This window comes from Ciconia boyciana, chromosome 27 (genome assembly GCF_034638445.1).
Source record: "Ciconia boyciana chromosome 27, ASM3463844v1, whole genome shotgun sequence".
NCBI classification, from domain to species: domain Eukaryota; kingdom Metazoa; phylum Chordata; class Aves; order Ciconiiformes; family Ciconiidae; genus Ciconia; species Ciconia boyciana.
In genome coordinates, this window is record NC_132960.1 from 801,417 (window position 1) to 821,725 (window position 20,309).

At 66.3% G+C, this 20,309-nt stretch overlaps 3 protein-coding genes across 4 annotated transcripts in view; 1 reads left to right on the forward strand and 2 right to left on the reverse strand.

The window, feature by feature from the left end:
• SPATS2 (spermatogenesis associated serine rich 2) overlaps window positions 1-6,050 on the reverse strand; it is a 31,201-nt gene extending 25,151 nt beyond the window's left edge. For both annotated transcript variants that reach the window (XM_072847258.1, XM_072847257.1), the window contains exon 1: window positions 5,892-6,050. The gene's annotated coding sequence lies outside the window, so the exon portion shown is untranslated. The remainder of the gene's footprint in view (window positions 1-5,891) is intronic.
• Window positions 6,051-6,927: 877 nt separating this feature from the next.
• On the reverse strand, window positions 6,928-8,126 carry DNAJC22 (DnaJ heat shock protein family (Hsp40) member C22). The gene is made up of 2 exons (XM_072847371.1): window positions 7,338-8,126; window positions 6,928-7,107 (listed from the first exon to the last, which is right to left on the reverse strand). Exons 1-2 carry the CDS (start codon window positions 8,124-8,126, stop codon window positions 6,928-6,930), a joined length of 969 nt encoding a protein of 322 aa, XP_072703472.1.
• Window positions 8,127-16,845: 8,719 nt separating this feature from the next.
• Window positions 16,846-19,207, forward strand: C1QL4 (complement C1q like 4). Its single transcript, XM_072847351.1, has 2 exons — window positions 16,846-17,370; window positions 18,878-19,207. The coding sequence occupies exons 1-2, from the start codon at window positions 16,849-16,851 to the stop codon at window positions 19,055-19,057; spliced, it is 702 nt and encodes a 233-aa protein (XP_072703452.1). The 5' UTR covers window positions 16,846-16,848; the 3' UTR covers window positions 19,058-19,207.
• Window positions 19,208-20,309: the final 1,102 nt, after the last annotated feature.

Below are 20,309 nucleotides of genomic sequence, written 5' to 3' on the forward strand. Positions count from 1 at the left end.
AAAGATCGGCTGGAAATTTCAACGCGGCTATTAGCTGGGAACCTTAAACAGATCCGCGCGAGAGGGCTGTAAAACACACAAGCGTTTTTAAAACCCAAGTGGAAATTTCAAGACTGGTAAAATAGCAAAGGTTAATGCAAGTTCAAATAAACTCGTTATAGGTGGAGAGCTCCTTCGGATAAGGGCAATATGAGGCTTATATAGCGCACCGTACGTGTCTGTAGAAACAGTAAAGCATCAGTACAAAAACGTCAAGAAATCTACCTGCAGGATTAAAATAAAATATTGTAGTTATAACAGGATTGACGGGGGAGCAATATAACCTGCAGAAACCCAACTGCCTCCCGTTACGGACAGAGCGACCAAACTCCTCCCAGAGCTGCCAGCATTCAGCTGACGACATAAAACTTTTCCAAATCGCACTGGAAACGCACATTATTGTTAAATGCACAAACATCGGCATGTTCCATCCAATTTAGAAAGAAGGAACGCATTCAAAATTTTACAGACAGCAAGTCAAAAAAGAAACGACTTCTAAATCCCCCACCCGTGGCTTTAGCTTGCTGTGCTATTCCTGCTCCGTCTAGACGGATTATTTCGGTAAACTTTGGGAACTCGATAGCTCCCCGTTTGAAGGAAAAGAAGATAAACAGTGAGAAATTTGTCTGGATTTTTTTATTAGTCTACGGAAGGTGCTTTTGCTGAGAAATCTGGAGTTCTGAAGAACAAATAAATCTGCTTCTTGGGAGGGTTTTTACCCCGGTTGTTCCGGGATCGCGGGCAGACGGCGCGGTGGGCTGTCCCCAGCCGCCCCTCGCGCCCGGCTGGAGTGCGACTCCCGCTGTACAGCAGCATCTGGCTAATTGGCTTTTGAGTTAAGTAGTCCCTTACCAAGCTATTTTAATCTTGTTGATCAAGCACGTAAGAGTCGTCTCTGTGAGTACACACAACAGCATTTCAGTAGAATAAATTGTCCTGTTTGTAATTTATAATCATTCTCAAATAAAAATCCATTTTCCAAGACTCCAGCACCTCAGAGGACCCGGCTGTTTACCTACAGCACTGGACCCCCCCTCTGTAATGCACTCACGCAAGAAGGGAATTAACTCAATTTTACAGCGTGTCCTGGAAAAAAAAAAAGCGACAATTACACTAGAAATTCAGGAACTTATTCTATCCGTCACAGAACAAATCTTGGAGGAGCAGGTTTAATATCCCCACTGCGCACAGGAACACACCAACGCCCCGACGTTCCCATCGCCTTCGCCGGGCACTGCCAGCCCCGACTCACGGCACAAGCACAGCCCGGTTCTTCCCAGACCTCCACCAAATAAATCCCTAGGGAATTGATGCAGCGCTGAAACCCTGAGACCTGGGGGGGGTTCGGCAAATACCTGTTCAGTTACAGCAGCCCAAAATAAGCCTGTTCACCTCTCATGTTCAACAGATGCATCGGTCGTTTCTGTTCGAAGAACTAACTTTTTTGCCCTGAAACAGACCCCGAAACACATCAGGCCAACATCTTAATCAAAGCCAGGCAGCTTTATTACCCCGCATCTGAAAGGAAGGAAGCGCACCGGTCAGTGGTGAGCGCAGCACGAGCCCGACTGTAACTTGGGTTTTTTCTTTTTTTATTTTTCCCGTCAAATCGAGACAATCGGTTTTCAGAAGCTCCTTCCATCAAACAACGGCTCGGTCGGAGCATGCGGGGAAGGAGGAGCGCGGCCTCCTCGCCTCTCCAAGCACAGGTCTGGGAAGGTCTAACGCCAGCACCCGCAGCCAAATCCCTGCCTGCACAAAGCGGCCCCTTTTTCTATCCTGGACAAGTCCTTTCACGGTACTGGATGAAGGATCATAAAATTGTACAATACAAAGAACCATTTTAGGATTTAAAAAAATAGTTTCTTAATATCACTCTTGGGGTTTGGGGTTGTTTTTTTTTTTTCCCCAGTATTTCCTCAGGAATGAGCTGAACGTTTAACCTCAGAGATAATTAGCTGTCTATATTCTGTTTAAATCCACACATTTATTGTTCTTTCACCGAATGCATTATGCAGAGCACGACTGGGCATTAGCTATTCTCAAACACCTACCTCTTATAAGCTAATTGTGTATCGTTTTGCAGCACAAAGTAAAACTACCTATTTCAGATGACAAAACATTCCCGTATCTATTCCGATGATGCTACAAAATCCCACCCGGAGTGGTTATAAATACTTCAACAAGATAAAAGAGCAGACCACCGGGTTTTGTGGTCTTCAGGACGGGCTGCGGTGCAGGATTCCTGGTGGCACACCGGTTTCCACACTCACTGTCCAGTTACAGGGGTACTGGGAATCGCTGGTGGGATTTCCGACACTTTACACAGCGACACAAGCAGAGCAATTCGGCAGAAGCAAAATGCTCGAGTTGGACACCAAACTGTGCTTTCCTGAGGCAAAGATCTCTTTGCACTTTGTCTTCTGGTCCTCTCCCCATCCAGTCAAAGCTTTTTGTATCCCTTTCTAACCCGCCTGCCCGGGAGGGAACAGCTGCAATGGAAACTCGCACACGGATGTTTGTCCTGTGTAATTTTGCGTGCATTGCTCCTATTTTTAGACTGTATTTGCCAGCGTTGTGATCTGGAAGAGCCTCAGCGACTTGCCAAGAACTGTTTCATATCAAAGAGAATGAACAACGTGTCTTTTAGATTAAATTTTACTTTTTATCAAAGTATCTAAAAATCAGAAGGTTTTGAAAAGGAGGAAGGAAAAAATAATGGCAAATACAGCAGAAAATGCCACCTTTCTTTGCCCCTCTAAGTGGTGAAAACATCCTTCATCTCCCCAGTTTAAATGGGGTGAATGGGATTACTGTGGTCCTACTGGAAACCTTCCTCTCTCCCTCAGCTTTTTCTTTGACGATAGTTAATCTCCAGGTCTGATATCCCACGACAGAGCTTGAAAATATCATTACAAATAAGCCCTATATTTTAATTGCCAGATCTCTTATTTGTAAAAAACGCAGTACCTATCCATCCTTCTCAGATTGCAAGTCACCTTTAGAGCTCTTTTGTCCTGACTCCAACAAGAATCTTCTGCTTAGGGGTTGCATGGCTCAGAAAAAAAAAATCATAAAATATTTAAATGCCCCTTGAAGAGTAAGCTACAATTAAACAAAAAAACCTTTATGCGTTAGACAATTCCTGCAAGAGGAGTTTAGTCTGGCAAACCTGAAACGACCGTAACGTCGGCAGACATCGCTACGGCCAGGTAGACGTGATATACAGCAGAATAGCTGCTGAAGCCGCACACAACTTTCACGCAGACCACGTCCGAGCGTTAAGACGGGCTGCATGTGCTTTGCTGGCCCAGCACACGCAAACTACATTATTAACGGAGTATTTGCAATAAAGGAAATAAACACCGAGGCCCCAGGCACCGAGTGCAGAGAGCAACAGCGTGTGACAGCGGGAGAGCGATACAGACCCGAGTGACACTTCAGCAGGACCCCGGCGGGGACGTCCCGCGCTCCCCAAACATCAGAAGATCTAGCAGGCTGGCGGTACAGAGGGAAGGGAGAAGCCGCAGTGCTGTCAGACCCACACTGCTTCCCCTCCACCTTTCAGGAGGCAGCGTCAATACCGACTGCAGGCACTTCTGGGGAGATTCTGCCTTTACTCCTCAACCCGAGCGCAGGCGAGGCCACGCTCTGTCTCCCTGGGGCAGGTTATGAGGGAAGCCAGAAGCTCGGTGCCAGCTACAGTCATGAGGAGTTAAGGAGCTCTCACACCAAACGCAGATGGCCCCTGCCCTTTCTGCTCTACCAGACCTCCTCCGGGTCCCAAAATCTCCTGGATTCACGCCTATGCTCCAGCCAGATTGCATAACGGGGCACCCCCAGCTTGTGTGAGGAAGTCCTGTGTAGAAACGACAAAGTCCCAGAGCCAAACAGGGCGGCAAAACACTCCGCACTGTCTACCTGTAACTGTCGAGGCAAAAGGCCTCAAGATCTACGATACCTCCAGGGAAAGAAGTGGCAGCCAGAGCTTTCCAATGGAAGCATCCAGCAGGAAACGCAGCGCAAAGTCAGTGAAAAGTAGTCATTATAAAAAGCTCAAAATCATGAAAATAACTACCAGGCTCCGGCAGGACACCGAAGCAGATCCCACAGGTAGTCGGCGGGGAATTTTGATTGTTCCAAGTTTACCTCCTGTCAATTAACAAAGGCTCCACACAGAAGCTTTTGTTTCTGTTTCGGCATCTGAAGCTCCTCTGGTGGCAAGCTGCTTTGCAAGAGAATTGATGGGACCATCACCCCTCCGCAGGGGACCACTACACCCAGGGAAGATGATTACACCAGGGGAACCATTAAGGCACCCTCAGAAAGAAATCCCACATCCCTCACAGGATTTTCTCCCCTTTCCAAACCAAACAAAATCCATTCCCAAACCAAACAAAATCCATTCTTCGCCTTCCTTCCAATGGAACCACGGTGTAGAGCTTGTCTCTGCGGGGAAGGCGTCACAACTTCTCTGCAACAGCTCCCTCTGCGGATACACTAACGCCTCTTTCTGCTCACTCGGGAAGCTGATCATCAAGCACAAAACAAGAACAGCATCGATGAGCACCCACGGGGGAAAAGTGGGGAGCAGGCACTGGAAGCCACCTAACTTACTGCTGGCTTGCTTTCTCGTGGAGAAAATCCTGAGTGAATAAGGACGGGGAGGGGGGGAAAGTCAAGCTTTAGGTGTGCTAGAGACTGTAGAGGTATGGGGGGAAATAACGTTTCTCGCTTTGCAACTCAGCCTGCTTTTCACCACCTTCATTAGTTAATTATTTGTGTTATGGTAACAACTAAAGGCCACAGAGCAAGATCTCCAAGCGCAGCGGGAGAAGATTCCTGCCGCCGGGATTTACGAGCCGGGTGGGTAGAGGAGGAGAGGCACGGCGGAGGCAGGGATGAAGGACAGCGGGTGGAAGCAGCGGGCGAGCTGGGCTGCGTGCGTGCACCGGCTGCGGCATAAATAATGTATTAACGCTCCTGACCGTCGCGACCGTCGCTCCCGTCACTCACGCCAGCCCTGCCGGCCCTGACTCATCACGGGCTGCCCCGCTCCCCCCCGCTGCCTGCAGCCAGCCGCCCCCCCACACCCCCTTTACCCCATGAAACCCCCACTGCTGCACCCAGTCCCACCCGCAAACCCCCTTCTGCAGCCTCCCCTGGGCTCCCCCCCGCGCTGCAACCCCTGCCCACCACCCCGTGGGCCCGCTCCCCAGCCGGCCTGCACTGCCTGCCCCTTCCCACCGCAGGGGCTGCGGGAGGGGGGCACTCCGCCACTGCTCCCCGTACCCCTCCCCTGCCCAGGCCTTCTCCCAGCCCCCCTCCTCACCCCATCACTGTCACCCTTCCCTCCCAAACCACCCCTCCCACGCAGGGCACCCCTTCCCCACACAGCAACCCCTCCTGCCCCCCCAGGCCGTTCCCTCCCCCAGAGCCCCTCTTCCCCACACAAGGCTCCTCAGCCCCCCCCCCAGGTCCCCCTCCCCACACACACAAGGCGCCTCCTGACGCCCCCTGCCCCACACAAGGCCCCTCAGCCCCCCTTCCCACACACAAGGCCCCTACCGACCCCCCACCCCACACACGGCCCCTCTGCCCCCCAACCCATACAAGGGCCCCCTCCCCCACACAAGGCCCCTCCCGACCCCCTTCCTCACACAAGGCCCCTCAGGCCCCCCACCCCACACAAAGTCCCACCCCCCACACACAAGGCCCCTCCCGCCCCCCGGGCCCGGCCCCCGGCTGCGCCCTCCCCGCCGACCACCCTTCCCCCCGCCCCCTCCCCTCGCTTCTGCCCGCGCTCCCCCGGCCGGGCCCAGCCCCGCGGCCCCCGGGCGCCCCGCACTCACCGGCCGTGGCGGCGGGGCCCGCTCGCCCCTGCCCGCCGCCGCGCCCCCCCCTCACCTCAGGCCGCCGCGAAGCACCGGGGAGGGGGGCGGGGGCCGCGGCCCGGCAGGAGCCCTCCGGCCGCGCCAGCCAACCGGGACGCGGCCACGGCTCGACAGCCAATGGCGGCGCGAGACCTCCGCACGGCACCCGCCCTCCTGGAGGACTCTACCAATGAGGGGGCGGGGAAGGCCCGGCTCGGCCCGCCCTCCTTCGCCTCCAGCCAGTCAGATGCGAAGCGGGGGCCGGGTCGAGCGCTCCTGGCCAATGAGGGGGCAGAGCGGTGCCCCTGGGCGCGCAGAGACGCGGCTCGGCGCGAGGAGGGAGGCTTCCCGCCAGCCAATGGCGAAGCGGCGCAGCCGACGCGACGGCGAAGGCCCCGCCCCCTCCCGCCTCCGGCGCGCCAGAAGGGCGTGGCCAATCTCCGCCGAGAGCCAATCGGATCCGGCAATGCCGAGGCCCCGCCTCCCCGCCCCCACGATGGGCGGGGCGGGGCGGGGCGGCGGGTGCCGAACGTGGACGGAAACTGCCGAGAGCCACCGCCCTGCAGCGGAAACACCCGAGTGCCCTCCGGGAAAGGCCGAAGATGAGGGGCGGCGGGGGCTGAGCTCGGGGCTCCGCGGGTTCGCGGCCCCACTCCGCCCTCACCGCCCCCCGGCCCCGGTCGTGCCCAACCCCGCCTCTCCCCTGGGGGGCACCGGGGCCGTGCAAGGGCTGTCGGGCTCCTCGTGCAATGGTCTGCACGGATTGCCGTGCAATGCTTTACCCAAGCTCACGTACAACGGTTCGCACCAGCCCCCTCCATTGCTCTGCAGACGTCCCGGGGCAAGGGTTTACCGGCAGCCCCGTGCACGCCTTGCTCTGCTGCGCGGTCCCTGCCCGGCCCTCGCCACGCATCGCGCTGAGCAAAGGAACGAAGCAGCAGCGAGAGGGAAACCTCACGTTTACAAATCCCCCCGCAGCTCCTGGTCCCCAGCGCGGCGGGAGCTGCCGGCAGCGTCACCCCGCCGCCGCTCTCCTGGGCCCCGCCAGCTCCTCGTAGGCCTCCTGCAGCTCGATGAAGCGCCGCTCGGCCTCCTCGGCCCGGTGACGGTTGTGATCCGGGTGCCAAACCTTCACCAGCTCCCGGTAGCTCCGGTGCACGTCCTCAGCGGAGGAGCCGGACGGGAGGCCCAGGACCTTGGGGGCGAGAGGGATGCGATGAGCCGGTGGTCGGGACCCTGCCGGGCCCCCACGGGGCTGCGTGTGCCCTCAGCAGCTGGAGGGGACCCCAAAAAGGGGGTTTGCCCCCCCCGGGACATGGGACCAGCCAAACCCCATGGATCCCCCCAGCAGAGCATCCCGCCGCAGCATCCCTCCCACTGCAGCGTCCCCCCTCCGCCCCGGGTACCCGGCGCCGCATCCTGCACCTTGTACGCCCGCTGCTGCTGCTCGCCCCAGCTTCTCGGTTCGAAGCTGGTGCCGCGCTCCCCGACCGGAGAGCCGCCAGTGAAGCCCAGGACCTCTGCCAGGAGCCGGCCGGTGCGGAGGGGCAGGAGCAGGAGCTCGGCGGCGGTGCGGGGCAGTGCCAGGAGGGTGCCCAGCACCCCGGCAGCACCGCAGAGCCCGCGGCAGGCGAGCGGGGTGGCGAAGGCCAGGCACGCCAGCCCGAGGTGGTAGAGCCGGGCGGCCAGCCGGAGCTGCGGCGTCCCGCGGGGCTTGTAGCGCCGGTGGCGCTGGGCGGCGATGCTGGCGGCCAGGCTGGTGGGCAGCACCGCCAGCACCCGGCCCTGGAAGAGGAGGGAGGCGAGGAAGGCTGCGGCCAGGATGCTGGGTGCCTCCGCCGTCTGGTCCCCCACTGAGGACACCAGCTGCACCCCCAGCCCCACGGCCAGGGGCTGTGCCAGCAGCGGCGGCACCCAGGGCAGCCCCAGTGCCGCCACCAGCCCAAAATACATCCCCACCGTCACCTGCCCCGCCAGGCGCAGCGGGCTGAGGGCTGGCACGGTCCCACCGCGGTCCCCGGGCGCCCTGGCCCCGTTGGCAGCGGCCACCCAGCCGGGGAGGTGCCAGAAGTCCCAGAGCCAGCCGCCGCCGAAGCCGCCCAGCGTCAGCATCCAGAGCAGCGCGTGGCTGTCCCGGCCCAGGTAGATGTGGTGCAGCCCCAGCGGCCCCCCAAGCGCCCAGAGCCCATAGGCCACCAGCAGCCGCTTGGCCATCCTCCCCCCGGCTGCGTTGACCAGCTCGGCAGGGCTGCCCAGGGGGTCACCGCCCCGGTGGGCACCGGCACGGCCCCGGCATCCGGCACCCTGCGGGCTGGACAGTGCAGTCAGGGACCGAGGTCACAGCGTCCCCCCTGTGCCAGACCCCCTCAGTGACCTGCATGCCCACCCAGGGCTAGTGCGTGCCCACCCAGGGTCCTCCATGCCCACTCAGGACCGGTGCATGCCAACGTGGCTCCCATGTGCCCACCCACGGCTAGTGCATGCCCACCCAGTACCCTGCGTCCCCACCCAGGACGCCCTGGGCCCACCCAGGGTCCCACATGCCCACCCAGCACCAGTGCATGCCCACCCAGGGTCCCCTGAGCCCACCCAGCACCCTGTGAGCCCACCCATGGTCCCATGAGCCCAACCAGGGCCGGTGCACCCCTGCAGCCCCCCCGGACCCCGTGCCGGCAGGGCTCCAGCCCCCCCGACCCACCTCTCCCCGCGGAGCTCCCGGCAGCACTGCTCCCCCCGCCAGACTTTGTCCCCGCACGACACCGGGCAAAGGGCACGGCATCGGCATCACCACGCCACTGCGGAGACCTGGGGGGGGACCGGGTGCCCCACACCGGCACCCCCAGCCCCTTTATCCCCTCCCAGGGTGCAGCCATCCCCGGCACACCACGGTGCTTAGTAGTGGGGTACCCGCTGCATGGCAGATGTGAACCCCCCCACTGCTGCGGCTCCCCCCAGCCTGGCCCCCCCGGGACTCGCCACAGCCCCTGTTTGCTCAGCCCGCACCGCTGCCGCCGTGTTTGCAGGGATTAACCGGCTGCCGGCCGCCAATTTGGTCTCATCCATTATTAACAGCCCCGCAGCCGCTCTGCGCCAGGGGCTCAGCCCCCTTAGCGAGGCCCGGGGGGCTGCAAATCCCCCCCCCAGCTCAGCACCCCCCAGGCAGCGTGGCAGGACGGGCTTTGGGGGTGCATTGCCCCCCCGCTCGCTGCTTCTCCGGGGCTTTGGGGGTGCAACGGAGCAGGACCCCAGTTCTGGGGGGGGTGAGAGTGGAGAGGCCGGGATGCTTGGGTCCCTGGGGAGCCCCCCCCGGGATGCCAGCGGGGGGGGGGGGATGCTGGCGGCCCCCCCCGCCCAGCTGCCCGTCAGGGCGGGCTGACAGCGGCCCCCCCGCGCTGCCCACCCCGCGCCTGGCTGCCTCCCTGACAGCGGGTCCCGGGGGACCCCGGCCCACGCTCCGCTGCCCCTGAACCCCACGCCGCGGGGGGGGGGCCCAGCCCCACCACCCTCAACAGGGTGGGGCACCCCGGTCTGGGTGGGCGCCGGACCCCCTCACCCCTGGGGGCCATGCCCCCCCGCCCCGCTTTCGGCACAGGATCGATGCGGGGGGGCGGGGGTCTCGCATCCCCATCGATTCCCTTAAGTATCTGGATTTAAAAATGTCAAATTTGCCTTCGGTGAGCGGGGCCGGCGGTCGATGGGGCGGGGAGGGCTGGAGCCCCCCACGGCGGCCTCAGTTTCCCTGGGTGCCCCCCGACACGCAGAGCCGGGGGGGCTGCAGACAAAGCCCTGGGGCGTCTTGGGGTGCCCCAGTCCGGGGGGGGTAGGGGGGCTCCCCCAGCCCCTCCACGAGCACCCGTTTGTGGGCGTAATTGGTGCCATTGATCGGCCCCGGCCACCAGCATTTACGGCATCGATTTTTGGAGTCTTCCTGCGAATTGAAGCATCTGTCACCGCCCCGGTGCGCGGGGACCGCGGCCGGGGACACACGGGGACTCGGCTGGGGACACGCAGGGACCACAGCCGGGGCCGCATCCTGCCTGCCCCTCCCTGCAGGCAGCGGGGTCGGAGGGTCCCCGGCCACGAGCTGTCCCCTTGGGTCCCTGTGCGTGGCCATGCACAGTGCTGGGGACACGTGTGTCCCCATGCACACGCGTGCCCTGATGCACACGCACGTCCCGATGCACACGCCTCTCCCCATGCACACGCCTCTCCCCATGCACACGCATGCCCTGATGCACACGTGTGTCCCGATGCACACACACGTCCCGATGCACCCGTGTCCCGATGCACACGCGTGCCCTGACGCACCCCCTCCCAGCAGGGACACGAAGCTCCCCCCACCCCAACACCCACCCGCTGCACCGCAGGCAGCACGTCCCCACACACAGGGACACGGGGCACACGCGTGTGCACACACGCGGTGCCACCGGCCCGCGCACACGCGGCTGCACCGCGCACCCCTCTGCACGCCCGGCTGCACCGTGCACACGCTCACGCTCACACACACCGGGGCTTGGAAGAACCGGCCGTGGGGCTGGTTGAAGGCATCCGGCGCCTTCCCGCGTGTCACGCTGCCTTGTCAGTTTGCTGGTAATTAATGCAAACGCCGGGGCCGGAGTCCCTCCGGACTCGTACATCACTGCCAGCGCCGGCTGCGGCGCGGCCCCAGTACCCAAGTGCTGTTATTAGGGGAATTTTATATGTATTAGCTGTTGATGCACATTAATACATTAAAAATGTCAGCGGTGGAGGCCAGCTAATTGTCTGATTTAAATGTCTATTTGTCAGCGCCCGGCTCAGGTGGGCATGAGGCGAATCTGCAATGAGCCCCCGGCCCCGCCGGTGCGGGGGGCAGCACCGCAGGGAGGGAGCCCCAGCCCCCGGCACCCCACGGTGGGGCTGGGGGGGGACCCACGGGGCAGGGGGACCCGGGGTGCTGGCGTGGGGGGGGCCCAGGCAGGTGGCGGGGGGCGAGCGGGACCCCCGTGCCCCGGCCACCCGCCTAATTGCCGCCCAGCCGGGATGGATTTCTCCGCCCGACATCCTCTGCATCCGTAATAAATGCCACTTGTCCAGAGAATTAATCCGGGCCGGCCCGCAGCCATCCATCTCGGCAGGCGCCGGCACGCCGTGACGGACAGCCCTGCTGCCGGGCCCCCGCCAGCGCGGGGGGGCACAGCTGGGAGGGGATGTAAATCCCCCCCGGGATCCCCCGGCCGCCCCTTTCCGGGGGATGCCCCCCCGGAGCCGGGTGATGGGCTGCCACCGCTGTGGTCCCCCCCCACGGCTGAGACCCCGCAGCTCATCACAGTGATGCACCCAGGCCCGGGTGCAGCCTTGCCCCCCCCGTGAGGCAGCTGCAGCAGGACAGGGGTGGCCGTGGGTGGGCTCAGCCCCGGTGCAGGATCTGGCCCCATGTGTGGGGGGGTCACATCGTGCCGGGGGGGGACTCAGGGTGCAGACGAGACCCCCAGCACCGCTCGGCCCTGGTGCGATGCGGCTGCCCCTGGGTGGGACGCCCCACCCTGCCCCTGTCCCTGTCCCCTCGCCCCCCACTCACCGTGTCCCGAGTCCCCCGCTGCCGAGGGGCGGCCGGCTCCAGACCCCCGACCCCCAGGCCCTGCCAGCCGCCTCCCAGCTGCCTCCTCACCAATTAGCAGCAGATGCTAACGAGCTGGGGGGGGCAGGAGGGGAGGGCTGGGGGTGCCCAGGAGGTGCCAGGGCAGAGGGGGTGTGTGGGGTGAGGGCTGGGGGCACATCAGGGTCTGCGGGCACATTGGGGACCGGGTGCAGGGGGTGACCCCGCTGGGGCTGGAGCCCACGGCGGGGGGACGCACACACGTGGGGGCCCCCCTCCCCAGCGTGGGCGATGCTCTGCTCGCTTGGCCCCTTCTGCCACCCCACAAAAGCTGTCGGGGGGCACCCGAACGGCCCCGGGGCCCCGCGGTGCCGTGGGCTCTACCCAGGGGCGACGCTCCCGGCAGCACCCCGCGGTGCTGGCACATCCTGCGCCGGGGTCCCGATGGGCATTTCACCGCAGCAGCACCGGGATGGCCCCGGGAGCGTCACCCCCAGCCCGGCCTCGCAGCCCCCCCCGCCGCTGGTTTATTGTCGCCGTTCAAGGACAATTTTCATCCAATCTCGGCCGGCCCGGCGGCGGGGCTTTATTGCAAACATGCCCTGGATGGAGCGCGCAGCGCCCGGCCGCCTCCAGCCCATCTATATTCATTTGCACAAGGCTCCCTCCCGGCCTGCGTGCCCGCGCTGACACGCCAATCTGTTTGCCATCCCGGCACGCCACCACCGTGGGGAGGGAAGCGTTCGGCAAAGCCATGGGGAGAGGAAGGGTGACGTCCCCTGGGCACCGGGGACCATGCACTGGCACTGGGTGCCATGCAGCGAGCATCGGGGACCACGCACCGGCACTGGGTGCCATGCAGCGAACATCGGGGACCACGCACCGGCACTGGGTGCCATGCAGCGAGCATCGGGGACCATGCACAGCACTGGGTGCCATGCAGCGAGCATCGGGGACCACGCACCGGCACTGGGTGCCATGCAGCGAACATCGGGGACCACGCACAGCACTGGGCGCCATGCAGTGAACATCGGGGACCATGCACAGCACTGGGTGCCATGCAGCGAGCATTGGGGACCATGCACCGGCACTGGGTGCCATGCAGCGAGCATCGGGGACCACGCACAGCACTGGGCACCGTGCACCAGGCGCTGGGTGCCATGCACCAGGTGCTAGGGACCATGCACCAGCGCCGTGCACCGGGCACTGGGCATGCACCAGGCAGCGCTGGGGCTGGGGGACTCAGCGCTGGGGCCGTGCCGGTGCTGGATGCGACCCTGCGGGGCCGCACGCCGCTGCATGAGCTGGCAGGTCCTCGGGGGCTGCGGAGGCAGATGGCGAACGTGGAGTCGCCGGACGACTGCACCGAAGCCCCCCTCCCCGTGCTGGTGCTGCCGGCCCCGCTGGCTGCCACGGGGGGACGGTGGGGACGTGGGGCCGCGGCGTTATGCATTTATTCATGCTCTGCGCCCCGGCACCGCGGCTCTGCCGGCTGCCTCCAGCCCCTGTGTCTCACGCCAGGCTCAGCTCTCGGCTCTGGCCTTGGAGCTGCTGGCTCTGCGGTCGGGGACATATCCGTCCCCATCGGGGTGGCCCACAGCGTCGTCCCAGGTCCTGCTTGGGGGCAGCGAGAGCAGCCTGGATGGGGAAACCGAGGCACGGCTCGGCGCCGGGAGCCACGAGGGACTGGGGACATCCCTGTCACGGCTGCTGGCACCCGCCCAGTGCTGGTGGGGGGGCTCAGCCCTGGCCTTGGGCCTGCAGCCCCCATGGACGGGGCCGAGCCCCCCCCCAGGCCCGGCCACCCCCCGCGGCAGCTGGGCGCGGGAGCCAGGCCCGGCCCGGGTGCCGGGGGCAGAATCCGGCCCTGACCCCCCCATCCCTCCCATCTCCCCACGGCTGCTCTCGCCGGCGCTGACCTTTCTCGCCGCCGCTGCTATTTTTACCCCCAGCCTCGGCTCCCCCCCCGGCCCCGCTGCCGGCAGGGCTGGGGGGCGGCCAGGACCCCCGGCGTCCCCTCGTGTCCCCATGGCCAAGGCCTGGGCACCCGCTCCCCACCAGCCCTTCGGTGCCTGCTAATTAGCACTCGGGCTTCCCCTCGCAGCCTGGCTAATTAATTCGCTGTTGCTGCTCATTAGGATCAGGCGACGGAGGGGGTGGCGGTGGCGGCAGTGGCACTCCGGCGTCCCCGTCCCCGAGGAGCAGCACGGGTGGCATCGATGGCGCCTGGACCCCGTCCCCGTCCCCGCTGGGGTGAGCGGGGAAGATGCTCCGACCGCCGTAATTTGTTGCACAAACATTGCCGGGTTTTTCAGGATTGCATTGATCCTCCTGCATAAAGGGCCCATAAATCCATCCAATATCCCGTCTGATTGATCGCCGCCCTTTGGAGGGAGCTGGCCAGGCCTGCAAATTTCAAAACTCTACGGATAAATTACACACGCGGTCGCTACGGTGGGAGCATCTCCCCCGTGCGCCCCCCCCGCGCCCCGGCAGCCATACGCACGCACATGCAGCATGCACACGCATGCACACGCATGCAGCGAGCACGCACACACGTGCGCAGAGCATGCACACAGATGCGCACACACGCACACGGCGTGCACAGAGCACGCACACACGTGCGCACGCACGCACGCGGCGTGCGCACACACGCACAGCATGCACACACGTGCACACACACGCACCGAGCGTGCACGCACGTGCACTGAGGATGCACACGCGCACACAGCATGCACACACGTGCACACACAGCATGAGCGTGCACACACATGCACCAAGCATGCGCACGCACGCACACAGCATGCACACAGATGCACACACATGCACCGAGCGTGCACACACGTGCACCGAGCATGCACACACATGCACACACACGCACTGAGCGTGCACACACATGCACCAAGCGTGCACACGCACGCACACAGCATGCACACAGATGCACACACATGCACCGAGCGTGCACACACGTGCACCGAGCATGCACATGCACGCGCACAGCATGCACACGGCGTACACACGCACGCACCCCCCCCCCCCCAGCTTGCACCCCTGCACACGCACGGACGTGGAAGGCAAGCCGCTGACGCCGCACGGACACGCGTGGGCCCCCGCACACAGACACGCGTGTGTAAAGCCCCCCGTGGGCCTGTCCTCACCCCAGCGGCCCCGGGCAGGCGGACCCCCTCGCCCCACGCTCCCCCTCGCAGGGACCGGGATCTCCCCGGTGCGGGCAGCCGGCGGCTCTCGCCCGGTTTCGCCTCTTTTCCGTGATCTTTTCCAAATCGCCGGGAAGCCGGAGGCGAGGGGCCGGCGGCGGCGGGGGAAGCGGCTCCTCTCCCAGGAGCGCGGAGGGCAAGACCGCGTTTTGCATAACGGAGCAAATTCAGGCAAGATTTGAAAAGAGCAGCCGTAAATCAGCTCCCCCAGCACCAGCTCCGCCGTGGCGCTGGGAGCCGCCGGGGCCAGATCCGGAGCCCTCCAGCAGCACCGGCCGCGTGGGCCCCTCGATGGCAGCCGGGGGACCAGAGTCCCCTGGGGACGGTGGCTCTGTCCCCGTGCTGGGGCTGCGAAGGGACCCCGCGCCCCGGCAGAGCCCCCCCCCCCCCCCCGGCTCACTCGGGGTGAGCCCTGGGGAGGGTCCCCCAAAACCAGGCCTGCGGCCGCCAGCCCGCCCGGCCCCTGCGTGGGGCTGAGCCCCACGGGGCTGCCTGCACCCCCTGCACCCCCCCTGCCACGCGTGGCCGCGCTCACACCCCCGAACCCGCCTTACACGCGCACACCCCCCCCGTGCACCCAGCACCCCCCACGCACGCCCCCTTGCACACACACGCGCCCTGCGCACACGCGCTGAGCCCTGCACACGCACCCCCGTTGCACGCGCACACCCACCCCTGCGCTCACCCCCGCACCCTGCGCACACACGCACACCCCCACGCACAGACACACGCAGCCCTGCACACCCCCCACCCCCACCCGTGCACCCAGCACCCCCACACCCCCCTTGCACACACACAGCCCCGCACCCCCGCGCGCAGCCACCCTTGCACGCTCACCCCCTTGCGCACTCACGGGCACCCCCTTTGCACACTCACGTTCCCCCGTGGGCCCCCCGTGCACCCACCGCAACCCCGCACACCCTCCCCCTCCCCCCCGTGCACCCCCCCGCGCTCCCGTCCCTCCCCCCCAGCCCCCCCCGCCCCCGCCGTGCCCGGTGCCGTCGCGCGGGGCGGGCGGAGCGGGCTGCGGGCGCGGCGCGGTGCGGGCGGCGGCCCCGGCACGTGGCTCCCGGCGCGGCGGGCGGCAGGTACCGGCGGGCACCGGCGGGGGGGGGCGGACGGGACCGGGGGGCCCCGCCGCGGGCCGGGGGCCGCGCGTCCCCGGGGACCCCGAGCGGGGCGCGGGGGCGGCTCCGGGAGAACCGCCCCGGGCGGCGCTGCCCGTCCCCGTCCCCGTCCCCGTCCCCGTCCCCGTCCCCGTCCCCGCCGGTGCGCACCGGGGAGAGCGCGGCGCGGGGCAGCGGCGGGGCCGCTCGGGTGCCGCTCCCGGGGGAGGGGGGGGCCGCTCCCGGGGGGGGGCCGCTGCCGGGCAACTTGGCGAGAAGTTGCCCCGCGCGTCGCGGTGGCTCCATCCCGGCTCCGGTCCCGGCTCCGGTCCCGGGTCCGGTTACATCACCAGCTCCAACACCGGCTCCGGTCCTGGTTGCATCATCGGCTCCGGTCCTGGCTGCTGCGGTCTCGACTCCGTGCCCGGCTCCGGTCTCAGCCCCTTCCCCGGCTCTGCTCCCGGCTCCGCCGCCGTCTCGGGTCCCGGCTCCGCTCCCGGTTCCATCGTCGGCTCCGCTCTCGTCCCCTTCACCAGCGCAAGTCCCAGCTCCATCCGCAGCTCCGCTCCCGGCTCCGGCTCCGGCTCCGGCTCCGGCCCCGGCCCCGCTCCCGGTCCCATCCTCGGCCCCAGCCCCGCTCCCCTCGCCCGCCCCAGCCCTGCTGCCGCCACCGTCCCTGTCCCCGTCCCCGTCCCTGTCCCCAGCTCCAGCCCCGCTGCTGTCCCCAGCCCTGCTCCCGGCCCCGCTCCCAGCCCTGCTGCCAGCTCCAGCCCCAGCCCTGCTGCTGTGACCATCCCCGTCCCCATCCTCATCCTCGTCCCCAGCCCCAGCCCCGCTGCCGGCTGCAGCCCCGTCCCACCCCGTCCCCGCTCCCAGCCCGGTCCCCACCGGGGCGTGAGGCTCAGTGGGCGGCCGGGTGCCGTCCGACCCCCGGCACCACCATCGCGCCCAAGGGCGAGGAGGACCTGCTGGCGCTGGCCGCCTCCCGGCTGAGCCGCAGGAAGCGGGTGGCCGGGGTGGCCATCGGCGTGGCCATGGTGCTGGTGCTGCTGGTGGCCATTCCGCTGCTGGTGCACAGCTCCAAGGCGGCCGCGCACTACGAGATGCTGGGCAGCTGCCGCATGGTCTGCGACCCCTACCCCGGCCCCGAGCTGCCCGCCGCCTCCCCACCGCCCTTCCTGCCCGGTGCCAAGGGTGAGCCGGGGCGCAAGGGCCGCGCCGGCGTGCGGGGCCCCCCTGGACCACCGGGACCGCGGGGGCCGCCGGGCGAGCCAGGCCGGCCGGGGCCACCGGGGCCACCGGGGCCGGGTCCCGGGGGGTACATCCCCTCCTTCTACAGCCCCAAGATCGCTTTCTACGCGGGGCTGCGGAAGCCCCACGAGGGCTACGAGGTGCTGCGCTTCGACGACGTGGTCACCAACGTGGGCAACTACTACGAACCCTCGAGTGGGAAGTTCACCTGCCCCCTGCCCGGCATCTACTTCTTCACCTACCACGTCCTCATGCGCGGCGGCGACGGTACCAGCATGTGGGCCGACCTCATGAAGAACGGGCAGGTATGGGCCGGCACCGGCACCGCCGCCAGCACCCCCATAACGGCTCCTCCCGGTATCCCCGCTGCCCCCTGCGCCGCTCCCCCCCACGCCGCTCTCCCCAGCCGGTCCCTCGCCCTGTTCCAGCCCAGCTCCTGCGGCCCCGTTTCTCTGGGTGTCTCCACTTGGCTCCTCCAGCCCCGCTCCCCCTGCCTGCCCCCCCTGCCTGCTGCCCCTGCCTGCTGCCCCTGCCTGCTGCCCCCGCCTGCTGCCCCCGCCTGGAGCCCCATCCCAGCTCCCCCCGCCTGCTCTCCCCATCCCAGTTTCCCCATCCCGCTTCCCCTATCTTGGTTTTCCCATCTGGTTTCCTCCCATCCGGGTTTTCCCGTTCTGGTTTCCCTTAATCTCAGTCCCCCCATCCTGGTCCCCCCCATTCCTGATCCCCCATCCCCAGTTCCCCCACCCCAGGCCCCACATTCCATTTCCCCCATCCAATTCCCCCACCTCTTCTCCCCATCCTTCTTCCCATCCTCTTCTCCCCATCCCTCTTCCTCCATCCCATTTTCCCCCATCCCTGATTCCCCATCCCTGCTCCCCCCACCCCAGTACCCCCATCCCCATCTCCCCTCATCCCGTTCCTCCTCTGCGACCATGGAGGGGCTGACTGGGGGAGCCACCCCGCACCCATCCCCACCACCCGCCATCACCTCAGCCTTGGGGACACAGAACCTCCATCCCTGAGGCTCCTGCCGCAGGGACAGGGGGGACACCGTCCCCCGGGAGCACTGGGCTCGGAGCTGGCGGGGAGCGGGGTCTGTTGGGGCTGGCTGGGACAGCCACCATCACTGGGGACAACCGGCTGTGCCCCCGGCTAGGACAGCCACCAGCACGGGGGGGGGTGTAGGGGCTGTGCCCCCCGGCTGGTCCCTTTGTTCGCGGAGGCGCAGCCCGGCCGGCAGCTCCTGCACCGCCTCGCCCCGGACGCTTCCCATTTATTATGGGAGAAATGAGGATCGATCCAGCGTGGTCGATGCCGGCTCCGCCGTCCCCCCAGGAGCTGCCCCTGCCCCCCTGGGGCGTCCTCGGTCCCCGGTGCAGTGCAGGAGCGTGGGGCAGGGGAGGGCCCCGGGCACCCGCAGGGTCCCAGGCACTGGGGCTCTCCGGATCCGGTCACCAGCAGGTCCTCAGGTCCGAGCACCGACGGTGAGACCCGGCTCCGACAGCCTGCCGTGGGTGTGGGGGGGTGGCCCTATCCTGGGGGACCCCAGGGTGTGAAGGGGCTCTGTCCCTGTCCCCTCCTGTCACCACTGCCAGCCGGCAACAGTCGGAGCGGGGGGGATGCCGGCTCCCTCGCCCCGTTCTGCCGCAGACGGGCGGCGTGACCTTGAGCGGTGATGGACAGAGGGGCTGAGCGGGCTGGGGGGGTCCAGAGCAGCTCAGCCCCCCCCATCCCCAGCCCCACACCCCGCTCCCAAGCTCCCCCAGGGGACGGCGTGCCGGGGTGGGGGTCCCTGACGGCCGTGCCCCCCAGGTGCGGGCCAGCGCCATCGCGCAGGACGCGGACCAGAACTACGACTACGCCAGCAACAGCGTCATCCTGCACCTGGACGTGGGCGACGAGGTCTTCGTCAAGCTGGACGGCGGCAAAGTCCACGGTGGCAACACCAACAAGTACAGCACCTTCTCCGGCTTCATCATCTACCCCGACTGAGCCCCCCGGCCAGCGCGGGGAGGGGGCTGCGGGGGCGAGGGGGACGATCCTGGCTCCCGCTGCTGTGGCCGTCCCCCACGATAGCGCTGGGCGCGATGAGACGCCCGTGAGGACACACGTGCCCCCCGCCGCCCCATGCACACGCACCACAACCCCCCCACCCACAATCACCACCCCCCCCACTGCACCCCCGCCCCCCCCGCATGCCAGCACCCCCAAGGGCGTCGGGGTGTCCCGGTGGTGTCCCCAGCCCCGGGGCACCCCCTGTCCCCCGTCCCCGCGGCCGATCGTTGGGCTCCGTGCTCCCCCCAATAAAACGCTCTGGGTTCGGATGTGCAGCTGCTGCCTTCGCCTCCCGGGGGGGGACAGAGGGGACCCCTGGGGACAGGGGGGAGGGGACCCCCAGGGAGGGGGCTGGGCCGCCATCGCTCCTTGGTGCTGGCCCCGCCTGTTCCCTGTCCCCGCAGCGGGGACGAGCTCCGGGTCCTCGTTGTCACCATCGGGGTCCCCAACGAGGGCGGGGACCCTCATTGTCACCTTCCCTCCGTGCCGGCTGCCGGCGGGGACAGGGACAGCGACGCACACGGGTGTGCAGGGGCACGGGCCACCCCCGTCCTGGGGACACGCGGGGGACATCACCGGCCCCGGGGGTGTTTGGGGTCCCCGGGGGGGGGAGCGGAGCCGCAGGACGCCGGGTCCCCCCTGCCCGAGCCCTGCAGACCCCGGCGGGGCGCAGGCGTCCCCCGGTCCTGTCCCCAGCCCTGTCCCTGCGTGGCCGTGGGCCGGTGCTGCCACCGCGTGGCCAATGGCCGGGAGGACACGGCTCCCGCCGGCTGGGGGGGGGGGGGCCGGCAGCCTGGGGACCCCCGGGAAGGGCTGGCAGGGGTGGGGGCTCGCCCCCCCAGGGCCCACGGAACCCCGGAGACCCTACAACAAGGTGCAGCATAAACTATTTTATTATCTGTGGCGTGTCCGTGGGTGCGTCCCCATCGTCCCCATTCTGGTCCCCCAGTGGGTCAGGGTCCTGGCTGCCCCCGGGGGCGGCTGTGGCTGGGGAGGGGGTGGGATCCCTCCTCCCCGCGGTGCCCCCCACCTCCTCAGGGTGCCCCCCACCTCCCCAGGGTCACCCCCCCCCCCCAATCTCGACTCCCACATGGTGTCCCCAGCCTCCCGAGAAACACCCCTGTCCCCAAATGTCCCCCAGCCCCACTCCCAGGCTCCCTCCCTGACCCCAGGATTTCCCCCTCCGCCA